The 14,317-nt window shown below is 39.3% G+C and overlaps 1 protein-coding gene across 1 annotated transcript; it reads left to right on the forward strand.

The window, feature by feature from the left end:
• The first annotated feature begins 12,224 nt into the window (after positions 1–12,224).
• On the forward strand, positions 12,225–13,339 carry LOC109220201 (short-chain type dehydrogenase/reductase-like). Its single transcript, XM_019384664.1, has one exon. The coding sequence runs from the start codon at positions 12,343–12,345 to the stop codon at positions 13,156–13,158; it is 816 nt and encodes a 271-aa protein (XP_019240209.1). The 5' UTR covers positions 12,225–12,342; the 3' UTR covers positions 13,159–13,339.
• The last annotated feature ends 978 nt before the right edge of the window (positions 13,340–14,317 follow it).

Here is a 14,317-nt window from a genome sequence, read left to right on the forward strand (position 1 = left end):
CCCCTCCTTATACTCTAAATCATCCACCACATTCGCATGATCGATCCTTTCGCTACATACCCGATAAGATTCTTTGCAGAAGCCTCGCCAACCACGCGACTGCTAATCTGCTCACTTGGCTAACCCACCTATTGAAGGCTCTCCCCAGCATCTTCCAACACTGCTGCACAGGGTACAATTACTACGACATCAATGACCCTTCTTGAGTCTGAGCTCACACTCCAGTTGCACAGGTCCATTTTACCCCTTGTGGACATCATTGAAATGTGCGATCACATCCTCCCAATTCAAAGCCATGCTGCATCCTTCTTCATTTAAGCGACTCATTTCCGTTATATTAAACCTCCGGCCGCACAAGAACCCCTACTTCAAATTGAATCTGTAGACCCCAATCACCGATCACTAATATTATCAAATCACTCCAAACTCTCCTTAAGGTACGTGGTCCTTCCACTGCAAGCCCATATACATCTCCTCCACTCTCCCACTTTGGCGGAACTCATCCCCTTAATCGACTACTCAACCATTGCTTCATATACCTGGCCTTTTAGCAATTTAAACTCCGCCTGACACTTCCCACATGCCTTTCTCATCCTTTGCTGCTCAGTNCGGTGTCACAAGTGCATGAGCATCTACTGATAAGGATATCAAATACAATACAACATCCGTCCGGAATACAATGGACAGAAAGAAAATACAATTTACTAGAAGGGACTTTACAAGCTGCGGGCCGCCTCGCATACTGCAACTCACCTAGTCCCCGAATCATCCGTGCTGCTATCTAAAGTAACATATACCTGTGCAACAAAAATGCACAGAAGTGTAGTATGAGTACGTAGTCAACGTGTACTCAGTGAGTATCCCGCCTAACCTCGAAGGGGTAGAGACGAGATGGTCAACCTGGACACTCACTAGCGGTCCAATAATAATACACTAAATGTGTGAGGAAATCATGGATTCATATAACATGTTCTATTTCATAAAGTTGTAAAACAGGTAAACACCTTTTTAACAATTAACAAAGATTTTCAAGATTTACTCTCCTTTATCTTATCAATTTATATCAAGCCACGAAGGGCAAATTTCATCATTTAACATTCCTCATGCATCAATATACAAAAAAATATCATGCGCAAGTCATACCGAGGCGACGACCCGATCCAACAGAAAATAAATGTGCACTTGCCGAGGGTCGACGGCGCGCCTATAGATGCATCTATTTCCCCGCTCGCGAATTAATCATGCGACGCGGTCAACATGAAATAAACACATACCCTGCTCGCGAATCATACATGCGACGCAGGTACACATAGAGATACATGCTCAGTCAATCAAGTAAGAACTTATCAGGGAGTGTTTATCAAGATATATTCAACTCTCTTTTAACAACCTTTAAGAAGTAAGGTTAAATCCCTTTAGAAATTCATTTACAAATTCCATGTGATATAAGCAATTTAAGCTATCAAAGAGTTTACAAATAATCCAAGTACTCATGCTTTTGGGTCCTAGACTACCCGGACAATAGCATAATAGTAGCTATGTACGGACTCTCGTCACCTCGTGCGTACGTAGCCCCCACAAATAGGAGCACATAGCCAAATAATTCACCTATGGGGACATTTCCCCCTCACAAGGTTAGAAAGGAGACTCACCTCGCTCCGAAGACTCATAACCGGCATTCTACATTCCTCCAAAGACTTGCACCAACGCACAATGCTCCAAAACTAGCCAATGATTGTACAAATCCATTAATATATGCTCAAATATTCATAACAAACTAATTTATAGCAATTCCTAACTCCGATTAAAAAGTTAACCAAAACGCCCTCGGGCCCACGTGCCCGGAATCCAAAATTTTTCGAAGATAAAGTTTACCCATGGCTTCACTAGCTCAATTATATAATTTACTCCTTATTCCATGCTCAAATTCGTGGCTAAATTCCAAGAATATAATTTTCTAGGTTTCCACCAAAAACCTCCATTTTCTACAATTTCCCAAGCCTAAATCCATGCATAATTGATGTATTCAACTCAAAAATAGGTGGGGATAACTTACCTTAACATAGATGACGAAAATCCCCTCTTTGAAGCTCCCCAAAATTGCCCAAGCCTTGAAAAATGAGAGAAATGAACTCCAAATCACGATTTTAAAACAAGCCTTCTGCCCAGCATTTTTCGCATCTGCGGACCCTGGTCCGCTTCTGCGGTTGCGCAGGTGCGGTCACCAGGCCGCTTCTGCGGTCCTCGCCGGCCTCCCCAGCTTCCGCTTCTGCGACCCCCTCTCCGCAGATGCGGTCCCGCTTTTGCGGAACCTTGACCGCATCTGCGGTCCTCAAGCCTTTGGCCTAAATCCGCTTCTGCGGCTCCCTTTCTGCTTCTGCGGGACCGCTTCTGCGGTCAACCCACCGCAGAAGCGAAAATACCAGCAAGATCCTTTAGCTGTCCAAAAATCCCATTTTCGATCCGTTAACCACCCGGGGCCCCCGGGACCCCAATTAATAATACCAACCAATCCCAAAACACATTACGGACTTGCTCGAGGCCTCAAATCACATCAAACAACGCTAAAATCATGATTCAATCCCCAATCTAAGCTTTATGAACTTTAGAACTTCCAACTTCTACTTTCGATGCTTAAACATATCAAATCACGTCCGATTGACCTCAAATTTTGCACACAAGTCATATTTGACATTACGGACCTATTACAACTTTCAGAATCGGATTCCGACCCCGATATCAAAAGGTCCACTTCCGGTCAAACTTCTCAAAAACCTTCAAATTTCTATCTTTAGCCAAACGGCTCCAAAATGACCTACGGACCTCCGAATTCACTTCCGATTGCGCTCCCAACTCCAGAATCACCATACGGAGCTATTCACAGTCTCGGAATCCTAAACGGACATTGATAACACTGAAATGCACTTCAAGCCAAACTTATGAAATTTCTTCTAAAATGCTAACTTCCACAATAGGCGCCAAAACACTCCCGGGTTATCCAAAACCCGAACCGGGCATACGCCCAAGTCCGAAATCATCATACGAATCTGCTGGAACCTTCAGATCCTGATTCCGAGGTCGTTTACTCAAAGATCCAATCCTAGTTCGTTCTTTCAACTTTAAGCTTCTGAAATAAGAAATCTCTTCCTAAATCAACTCTGAACTTCCCGGAACTTAATTCCGACCACGCGCACAAGTCATAATACCAGAAATGAAGCTGTTCATGGCCTCCGACTGCTGAACGGAGCGCTAGGACTCAAAACGACCGGTCGGGTCGTTACATTCTCTCCCACTTAAACAAACGTTAGTCCTCGAACGTGATGAGAACTATGCTGGAGTAGTCTGAAATCACTGTTTGACACCTCATGTACCTTCCCGTGCCACCATAACTTAGTTGAGCATGTCAACCTGATCAATTTTGAAGATATTCCCTTTTTATTAAAGCAAATAAGCTTTAGGGCCCAATTCCAACATCCGGAATTCTATGCCCGACCTGTTTCCAATATACGGTCACCATATCAATCACCACACTCTGTACCCAAACATGATTGTATAACTTTGCTGAATTCATACCTTGCATCACTTTACTCACCGGACCACGATGACATCTTCTGTTCAACTTAGTTGAACTTCCACGAATCTGGTGCTCCCATTGCACCCCATAACATACGCAGGTCTTACTCCAACTCTTACAACTCCGTCACAATGGAAGAGATGTGAAGAAATTCATAATCAACTGCCGAGTCAACCAATCATTGAGTCTATACTTCTGACAGGAAACATTACCATATTCTGAACCAAATAGCGATCTTTGCTCCTCAATATACTCTACATAGTCAGATTGCACTGATCCTGAATCCAATGGTCTCATCTCACCCAGTACGAACTGCTCAGGCAATAAGCCACCCGGACATAATCAAAAGTCTCATGTGATGCCACAATGTGCCAATAGGCTACCTATTAGAATGCGATACAAAAAGGAAAATGAACTCTAAAAAGGATTTTCAACTACCCCGCTCGCGAATCAAGCATGCGACGCGGGTGCACAGCTAATATGAGCTTCCTTCAGAAAATAGGAAACAGACACAAAATAAACAGATATGGGGAACTGTGCTCAATATCACACTGTTGCGGTGTACCACTCGACTCAAATATCATAGATCTCCCATAAGGAGATTGCCCACCGAGCGAAATTTGCTCATTACAACCATAATACCGAATATCGGTCATAAACATGCTAAGTGCATAATACCATCCCTGAGGGAACATATAGCGTCATAAGCTACCAAACTCAAGCACAACTGGGGTGCGATATACAAACTGAATCTCAAGAGCCATCTTGCTCATAATACATCATTTCTACACGGATTCTCAACGCATAAGCAATTTCTCAAGCCTGTCTCACAACTCGCACGGCACAACGCATCACTTCATGAAATATATCTGCCAATGAAATAACACCCTGACTGCTCCCACATAAGGAGCGCATTGCTAAAATGAACACAACTGGCCTGACACAGGGCCCAAATTCTAATTTACATCCATCCACCGACCTCAAGTCGATCCTGATCAAACCAACTAAGCCAATAACCTTTCAAGGGTCCATACGAATTTTCCTCTTCTCATAACACACAAGGACAACCATCATAACCGGAGTACTCCTCCGTAGTCCACAACTCAGAATCCGAGTGCCCTTCAGGCACATATTCTCAACTTATCGATATCATCCCGAATTTCCATACTTAGTCTAGATCTTAAATCAATCAAGTCACTACGTGCCACATTTACGAAACCTTCCTATGGGAAACTCCCCCACAATCTACCATAACAATTTACTTGGTCTTACCTCCAACCCACCGACCGCACTAACGCTGAAAAACGATCAAGAATCATTAACCATGATACAAGCCCTCTTTACAGAACACCAATCTCAGGTGACGCTGAAGACAATGCCGACTTACTTCAAACACCGAGGCTCCTTCCCTACTCATCCGAGCTCGTGATATCCTTACCAGCACCAAGCCGCACCCTTGATCCTCACTTCGAATTTCCATGCTACTCACTGCACCCAATGTGCCAACATACGATAGAACACGATTTTAACATTAACATTTTAACACTTCATCGTATAAGAACCTTCTACTTAACTCACTTTCGGAGTACCATAGCAGCACACAGGCAAATTTTTCATAACCGTAGAATATGCAAATCTCTAAGTAGTGGTCTAAGCCACCATAGCCCTTCCGGAATCTGCTTCCACACAACAAGCCATAATAGAAGAATGCTTCTGAATATCATCAATTGCGGTGGCTGACAAGCTTGATACGCCCATCACAATCACTTACATAACTCGATCCCGCTGAAGAAACTGACTGCCAACACCAATACTGCCAAATTCAACTATGGCCATTCAACTACCTTCTTCCAATTTATCCTTGATTGCCTTAAACGATATTACTGATTTCTTCCAACACATAACATACTCCTCTGCACTCATCCTGAGCGACTCGAATCACGAGACCATGCTGTNGCTCAAGTTGTAAAGTGATTTGTGGAAGTATAATCAATTGAACCTTATAGAGCATTGGCTCAAATTGTGAATCGAGTTGTGAAGTAAATGTGGAAAAGAAAAGAGGATTATGATATTGTCTCCCTTGCCGGGATGTTATTGTTTTGATCTTGTTTTCCTTTGCCGGGATATGATTGTTGTACTATTGTTCCCTTGCCGGGATTTAAATTGTGAATTTGTTGATCTCCTTGCCCTTATTGTTTTGTGATTGTTGCTTGGGTGAGGAAGAGTGTTAAAGCACGAAGGGTGATGCCGTGCATTATTTTGGTGAGAGAGTGTTAAAGCAAGAAGGGTGATGCCGTGTATGATTTTGTGAGGAAGAGTGTAAAAGCATGAAGGGTGATGCTGTGCCGCACGATGTACAATTCCGTGCCGATTATATTGATATTTATGGTGAGGACGAGAGTAAAAGCACGAAGGGTGATGTCGTGCAGATTATATTAATTCTTATGGTGAGGACGAGAGTAAAAGCACGAAGGGTGATGCCGTGCATTTGTTTGATTTCTGATTCTTGTTGAAAATTTAGTTATGGTGTTCCTTATATTTTCCTGTACTTCTCCTGTTATCATTTGATGTTTCCCCGCAGCATGTTTCCCCCTCCCATCCTTGATTGTACCTTTCTGCTTTTATTTTTCCGCTGTATATGAGTTAACTGCACAAGTTTATTTGGTAGTCTGATCCTAGCCTCGTCACTACTTCGTCGAGGTTAGGCTAGGCACTTACCAGCACATGGGGTCGGTTGTGCTGATACTACACTCTGCACTCTTTTGTGCAGATCCCGGTGCTATAGCTTTTGGACCGCAGTGAGATTGCTGCTTCTTGTTTCTCAGGCGACCCAAGGTAGTCCTGCAGGCGTCCGCAGGCCTTGGCGTCTCCTTCTATCTTTTATCCTGTTTCTTTCATGTATTTCCAGAGACAGTGTTGCATTACTTTTCTTCAGACCTTTATTTGTAGTACTCCTATACCGTCTGTGAAATTGTGACACCAGTCTTGGGTAGTTTATGTATGGATTGGTATTGGCATCCTTATTGATATATTATGTTCAGTCATCCGCTTATTAAAGTCTGCTATGTTATTTAATGTTGGCTATTAATTGTTAAGGGATTAAATGGGGAAAAGGTAGATAATTAAAATGGTTGGCTTTCCTAGCTTTCATTAGTAGGCGCCATCACGACTCCCGAGGGTGGGAAATTCGGGTCGTAACATCAGCAAGTAGAAACAGTAGAAACAACAGTGAAATCACAATTTCTCGGCAGTCCCAGCTACCAAAACTTCGAGAACTACACTGACCTGATTCCTTTATAGCCAAGGATATGTAGGCAACCTCCGAAGCAAGGTTCGGTCAGACTTTTTCCAAAAAATGCTTCCCATGGAGTTTCAAGCGGGCGAAAATCGCTCGTAGTTGCTCATTTTATCTTTGCCCGAAAACTCTTCGTGTTTCCGAGCAAAGAGGGGCAGCTGTGAGCATGTGATTTCTGCCCTATGTGAAATACTCCTATAAAATTAAAGAAATAAATTTTTTCCAAATTATTTGCCATTTTATAGGATTTTTGTAGGATTTTATTAATTGTTTGCATTTTTTGTGCACGTTTAATTTTTATTAAAATCATGGAAATGCTCCAAAAATGTCAAAAACATCATGCATTGCATATCATACTTTGTGTTCATATTTTAGGATTAATGAGTTAATTAATTACTTTATTAAAATAAAAATCCCAAAAAAAAAATATCATTCATCTACATTTATAGCCTTTAATGCTAAATTAGTAATTTTCTCTTCTTTAATTTAGGATCAACTAATTTTCGTAAATATTATAACAAATAATTAGTTTAATTTTACAATTTAGATTAATTTAGGAATTTGATTTAGGATTTTAAAGAAAAGAAAAGAAAAACAAAGAAAAAGGAAATAAGAAAAGAAAAATGAAAAAAAGAAAAAGAGGGAATTACTTTGGCCTTGGCAGGCTGGGCCAATTTCGCCGAATTAAGTTCAAAATTGACCAAACCACCCAAACCCAATTCCTTTCCAAATACCCCGGTCCACGCCCCAACGCCCCAAAACGACCCCGTACTTAGACCCCCCCCCCCTTCCACTCCCAGCCGTTGATCATCATAAATCTAACGGCTGGGAACTAACCATTCATTTTATATAAAACCTGTCCCGAACGGACGACCCCCCTCCCTCCCCCCCCCCCCATACCACCCCTTCATTTTCGTCTCCCTCCTCTAAACAAACTAAACCCTAGCCGCCCTTATACTCCATCACCGGCTCCGCCTATCTCCGCCGCCTGGAAATCGTTTTATGGCGGCGGAGCCTCTCCAAACCACTAAAATCAACACCCTGCAATCACCCTTCCCTCCCCTTTCTAAATCCCCAAATCATTTCCCTCAAATCCTTACTAAATTGCTCGAATCTTAGATCTGCAATCCACACCCAAACCCTAAATTGACCAAATCTGCCAAAATCACACCCACACTCCTTACACCCCTTTGAACCCTAAACCACAACCAACTTCCCAGAAATCCCCGCCAAGTTCTTTGAATCTTAAATCTAGATCCACCGAACCCTAGTTTTTTCCCTCTTTTGATTTTGGTCAATTTTTGGCATGTTCGAATCCAAAACTCCCATTAGTCGGCTGTTCTTGTTGAGAAAAGTCGATTAATGGTAGTTCAAGTTCATTTCACACCGTTGAAGCTTGTCCGAGTCCCTAACTGGCCATGAATTTGAAGCAAGTGCTTGGTAAACCCTTTTCCATTCTTTTTCTTTTTTTGATTTCGTCTCTTTCATCTTCTGTCTCTTCTAGCCGCATGTTGTAGGTTTGCAACCTTAGGTTTTCTCTTCTTTTGTTTAGTGTTTAATTGATTCTATTTTAGTAGGTTAATTAGAATGTGTTGGAATTTCATTATTTGAAGTTTAACTTCAATTGCATGAATTTAGCTTAATTAGGGTTCATTTTTAAGTTTGATACCTAAAACGATTATTCTGTTTCTTCCATGTTTCCATTTCATGTTTATGTTCAGTTTTTGTTTTAGGTTAATTAACAAGTTGTTTAGTCTGTTTGTTTAACTGTTAGAACTGGTTGTTTAATTGTTTAAGTTTGCAAACCGAGTAGGTTAAATTCTAGGTTTTCTTTGCTGTTTCATTTTAATCTTGGTTTGATTACTGCTTAGGTGTATTAGTCGTTAAATCCAGTTTTTGCTTAGGGTTAATTAGATAAGCACTTCTATTTACTGATTGATTTAGTTTTTAGGTTTAAATTGCAGCATCATGATTCTGTTTGGCATTTTGATTTGGACTTTTGATCCCTTCTGGTCTTGTCTTTGTTTGCCTTGCTTTGTAACTCACTAGGAACTTGTAGGGGCTTAATTAAACTAAAAGAAAAACTTAGGGGGGATTTCAAAACTTAAAAAAATTAAATATCTAAAAAAGAAAGTTCTAGAAGGTACCAGTTGTCCAAAATTGGTTTTAAAAGATGCTGAAAATGGACAGCTGGACATTTTATCCTCTGTCAATATGTGATACTATCCAAGAATTAGGGTAGAATATTCTTTGATGCCATTTAGGATATACACTCTATAAAAAGAAAAGAAAACTGCACTCACACACACATTTTTCCATCAACATTTTCTGTATTTTGAAAGGTTCTGAAAACAAAAACTCCTTAAAAACTTTTTCCGGCTAGAATATTAGTTGCCTAATTAGAATTTCTGGACTGGTCTTCTGCTGAAGACTCTGGTTTTAAGAGTTCTGGTTGCCGGTTCTTGGTTTCTTCCTTCTGGTTTGATTCTGGGTGCTGTTTGTTTGGGGTTTCTGTTGATGCTCCATTTTGCTAAGTTTCAGGCAACTTTTCATCTGTTTGTTGCTGGTTTTTGTTGCTGTTTTGTTCAAGGTATTGACCTCAGCCTTCTCCATGTAATGCTTTGTTGAAATGATATAAGACTAGAACTGCAAACTATATGTGGAAAAAATGAATATCTTTTCATGCTAGTTGTAGTTTTACATTGATATGGATCTGATTGGTCTTTATTATGTGAGTTTAAAGCTTGGAGTAATTTGGTATGAATAGCCTAGTTAATATATGGATGCTTTGTAGTTTTCATCTTGAAAATAACCTTGTTTTGAAGATGTTTCTTTAGCCAAATATTCTGCATGTTAATGCTGATTCTGGATGTTGTTCATTAAAGTCATGTCTTCCCTTCTTCTTCTGTTAAATGAATAATATGTTGTTTACTTGATGTCATTTGAGTTTTGTTTGCTAATCATGAGCTATAACCTGTGGATTTGGCTACTAGTTGGCCAAATCAGCAGGTTCAAAAGCTAAGAGTTGAAATTCTACTGTTGGTAGCATGCTGGATTTGCGTGTTCATGTGTTGGACCAAGCTTTTGATGGATAAATCATGTCCAAAAAAGGCAAGTGTTCATTAGGTTATTAATTACATGGAAGTTGTAATAGATTAGTTGTTAATGTAGTATTAATAGGTCGTAATGTAATATTCTGATTTTGAAAGCATTTATTTTCATCTGGAGTACTGTAGTGAATTAGACCCTGATTTCATGTACTGAGATTCAAAACAACTGCTTTAGGAGTGTAATTATTTTGTTGTCTTATTTTCATAAGCACAGTGATGCAATGGCCAAGGCTATGAGCCAGATCTTTAAGGCTAAAAGGCCTGTTTCTGATTCAAGGTGGGCCAGACTTGCGAATGAGCCCAGATGGGAAAAACAAACCTCAAACGAGTCTGGGCCTAAGCCATTGGGCCTGGGCCTTAAACCCAATAGCTTGGCTCAGTTGTAAAGTTTTCTCTTATGAACTATAGTATAAATGCATATTTTTTTTATGTCTTGCAAATCATGTGTAGTGTAATTAATTTTCAAACTTGAATTGTATTTTGATTTTGAGATTCTGATTTTTTTTTACTTAAAAGTCAATTGATTTACAACTTTTGACAAATGTGTATACTATGACTTAAAACGTAAATGTAGATAGGCCCGGCCAGTAAATGTTTGCAACTGGACCCGCCTAATATAAGCCCATGGGCAAGACTTGGTTAAAATCGGACATGTCAAGGCCCTTGAGTTTTCTTTTCGTTTTTGGGCCGAGTTCTGAGCCCAATACAACTTCAATGCTGGTTTGGCCTTGACCAAGTAACCAACAAGCTATTGCTGGCCCAATCTAAAATTGATTAAGTTCCAACACATATCCCAAAGTTGTATATAATAGCTTTATATTGAATTTCAAGATAGTTTTAAATATGAACATCCTTAGTTTGCTCTAATTGAGTACGAATCTTTTAAAATAAATTGAGGCGTGCCATCCACAGTTGAAATCCATAACCCATGGCCCTCGCATTAATACGAATTAGTGTGAAAAATACTTTGAACATTCAAAGTTTGCTTTAGGCGCGTTTATAATAAGACCATCATAGCTACGGGTACGGTCCCCGTGACGTAGTTGTGATACCTAATTTCCAAATCTGGGGGTACATTTATGTGACCCGGCCACAACTTCTAATAATGTTAATAAATTAAACATGTTGTAGATCGTGGGTACGATTTCCGTGACACAATTCGCAATGTGTATCAAACAAACAAGTGTACGACAATCGTAAACTTGTTCCAGAATAATTTCATAATTAATTAAAAGCGGTTATAAAGTTACAAATGCACACTAAGTTTAAAACATGTAGTAAATCAGATAATTAGGCCAATATTAATAGTTAAACGACCGTGCTCGAACCACAGAACCCGGGAATGCCTAACACCTTCTCCCGGGTTAACAGAATTCCTTACTTAGAATTTCTGGTTTTGCAGACTTTTAAATAAAGTCAAAATTCTCCTCGATTTGGGATTTAAAATAAACCGGTGACTTGGGACACCAAATAAATATTCCAAGTGACGACTCTAAATAAACAAAAATAATCTCATTTCGAATAATGTCACTTCAATTGGAAAAACTCTCTTATATCCCCTCTCGGGTGGTAAAAAGGAGGTGTGACAAATGAAACTAAGCACTTTTATGACTTCAATGATGAGAACAATTTAGGTTTTCTTATATGAACAAGTAAATAAACAATAATTGGTGGCAACTTTGTATCTAAATAATATTAAATATTATTAATATTAGATATTTAAAGTCTCTTATTTTATTTTGGCACGACGATGATATGAGTTGGATTTTTTTTTAAAAAGGTGAAAATTCATATTTATTGGGACTGAAGCGTAATTATTTTTGTTATTATTGTTGCTAGATAATTGAAGTACATATTTTCTTATTAAAAATCTTAATTATTATATGTTTAAAGAATAAACGGTATATTTAAAAAAATAACTTCAAGGATTTTAGTGAATCTAAATCAATCAGCACAGTTAGAAAAAAAGACTATGATTACTTCCCTAAGTTAAGGATAAATTTTTAATTTTGGATTCAAACAGTTTTTATTTATTTATTTTCATTATACTTTTTTTTCTTAAAAAATGAAGACCACTTGTTCTTAAAGGGATTTTCTGAAAGAGTGAAAGCTCCCTCCCTTAGTACGTGACTTGAGCAGTGACATCACGCAAATTAAAAATTTATATATAAAAATTCATTAAAATTATATAAATAATAAATATAATTTCTTACCATAAAAAATATAATGAATTTAAGGCTAAAAACCTTACAAGTTAGACTGGATCAGCCCTGTCTGGCTCCCACTTTCTCCCCCCCTTTTAGTAATCTTCCTATTCCTCACTCCTCAGTGTCTATTCACAATTTCATCAGTTTTCTGGAGTCATGGCGGAAGTAAACGTCGATATTAATGCTAAGCAATCAAGCCAAGACAAAAACTTCCCACTCCAAGATCGAGTAGCCATTGTTACCGGCTCTTCTCGCGGCATCGGCAAAGCCATCGCCCTTCATTTAGCATCTCTGGGTGCTAAGCTCGTCATCAACTATTCCTCCAACTCCACAAAAGCCGACGACGTCGTATCCCAAATCAATTCCACCTCCAATTCCTCCCCACGTGCTATCGCCGTCAAAGCCAACATCTCTGACCCAGATCAAGTCAAATCCCTCTTCGACTCTGCAGAATCGGCCTTTCAATCGCCGGTCAACATCTTAGTCAACAGCGCCGGCGTGCTCGACGCTAAATACCCATCAATCCTAAACACAACCTTGGAGGACTTCGACAGGACCTTCGAAGTGAACGCACGTGGGGCTTTCATATGCTGCAAGGAAGGGGCGAGCAGAATCAAGCGTGGAGGAGGGGGGAGGATTATATGCTTAACGACATCGTTAGCGGCGGGATTCAGGCCTGGGTACGGGGCATACACGGCGTCGAAGGCGGCGGTGGAAGCGATAGTAAAGATACTGGCGAAGGAGCTGAAAGGGACTGGAATAACGGCGAATTGCGTGGCGCCGGGAGCCATAGCAACGGATATGTTTTACGATGGGAAAACAAAGGAGATGATAAAGAGGGCAATTGATGAATGTCCACATGGAAGACTTGGACAGACGGAGGATGTTGCGCCGGTTGTTGGGTTTTTGGCAGGTGATTCTTCTGAATGGGTTAATGGACAAATCATTCGTGTCAATGGAGGCTACATCTGATCCTTTCTTCTCTCTTTTTTCTCTCTTTTCAAGAGGAGTGAGTGATATCTGTCTGGTTTTAATTTGTTTCTTTTTGTTTGGTTTTGAATTAAAAGTAGCAGTTCTATAGTTCATTGCATCACCTCACCATGCAATATTAATCCCTTTCAACTAGCTCAAATTTCTATTGTAGTCCAAGTAAGAATGATTTGTTACCGTCATGACATAATATAAAAATTGGATCAACCTACTATGAACTTAAGGCTCGTTTGGTTCGAAGATAACTTAGCAAGAATTGTAATGTGGAGATACTAAATATAAGTACTACCAATACATGAATTGTAATATCGAGATTATTTCGTGTGGGATGTTTAGGTTGTTGTATTAAAAGGTGGATAATTTTTGAATTAATAAAATTGAGTTTACCATTACACCCAGTGACGAAGCTCAAGAAATTCAATAAGGATATTCAAATTTTGAACACCCTTTGCTCGTTCAAAGTAACAAGTAATATTTTATCTTATACACCCTTGAACATTTATAATTAAAGATTTTCTCTAGCTTCTTTCTTCTCTTCACTATCATCATTATTCATTCCTCACAACCAAGCAGAATTCCAGAACTTCTAGCTCTGAAATATGAATTATTTTAAATTTGTTGGGTCTTCGTGACCAAAAGAGAAAGAAAGAAAAAAGTTAAAAACAAAAGAAAGAAGGAGCTCAAAATGAAACTAAAAATTAGAGGATGTTTGGATTGGCTTAAAAGCTGGTTAAATCAGCTTAAAAGCACATTTTGCCTTGTTTAAGTGTTTGGCAAACCTAAAAACAGCTTTTAAGCTAAGTGCTTTTAAGCTGAATTAAGCCAAAAGCCACAAGTTGGGGATACCCAACTTATTGCTTTTTGGCTTAAAAACTTTTTATGTTTGACCAAGTAATTGACCTTATTATCCCTGATGTTTTATGTAAATTCCAGAATACCCTTACTCTACTAATTAAGTCATAACGTCATTTTTTTCACGTCTTCCATTTTGACATTGTAGTTATCTTTCTTCACATTATTATAACTTTTTCCTTCGTATTGACCTCATCTCATCTTTTCCAGTATTTTTGAACGCTACGTATGGTAGGATTAAAGTTTATTACAAGCTGCAATATAATAAGTTAGGTAGGTTTGTTTTTTC

The sequence above is a fragment of the Nicotiana attenuata genome, unplaced genomic scaffold (assembly GCF_001879085.1).
Source record: "Nicotiana attenuata strain UT unplaced genomic scaffold, NIATTr2, whole genome shotgun sequence".
Lineage (NCBI taxonomy): Eukaryota > Viridiplantae > Streptophyta > Magnoliopsida > Solanales > Solanaceae > Nicotiana > Nicotiana attenuata.

Coding starts and splice junctions, on each gene's coding strand:
- LOC109220201 (XM_019384664.1), top strand. CDS start 12,343: ATGGCGGAAGTAAACGTCGATATTAATGCTAAGCAATCAAGCCAAGAC.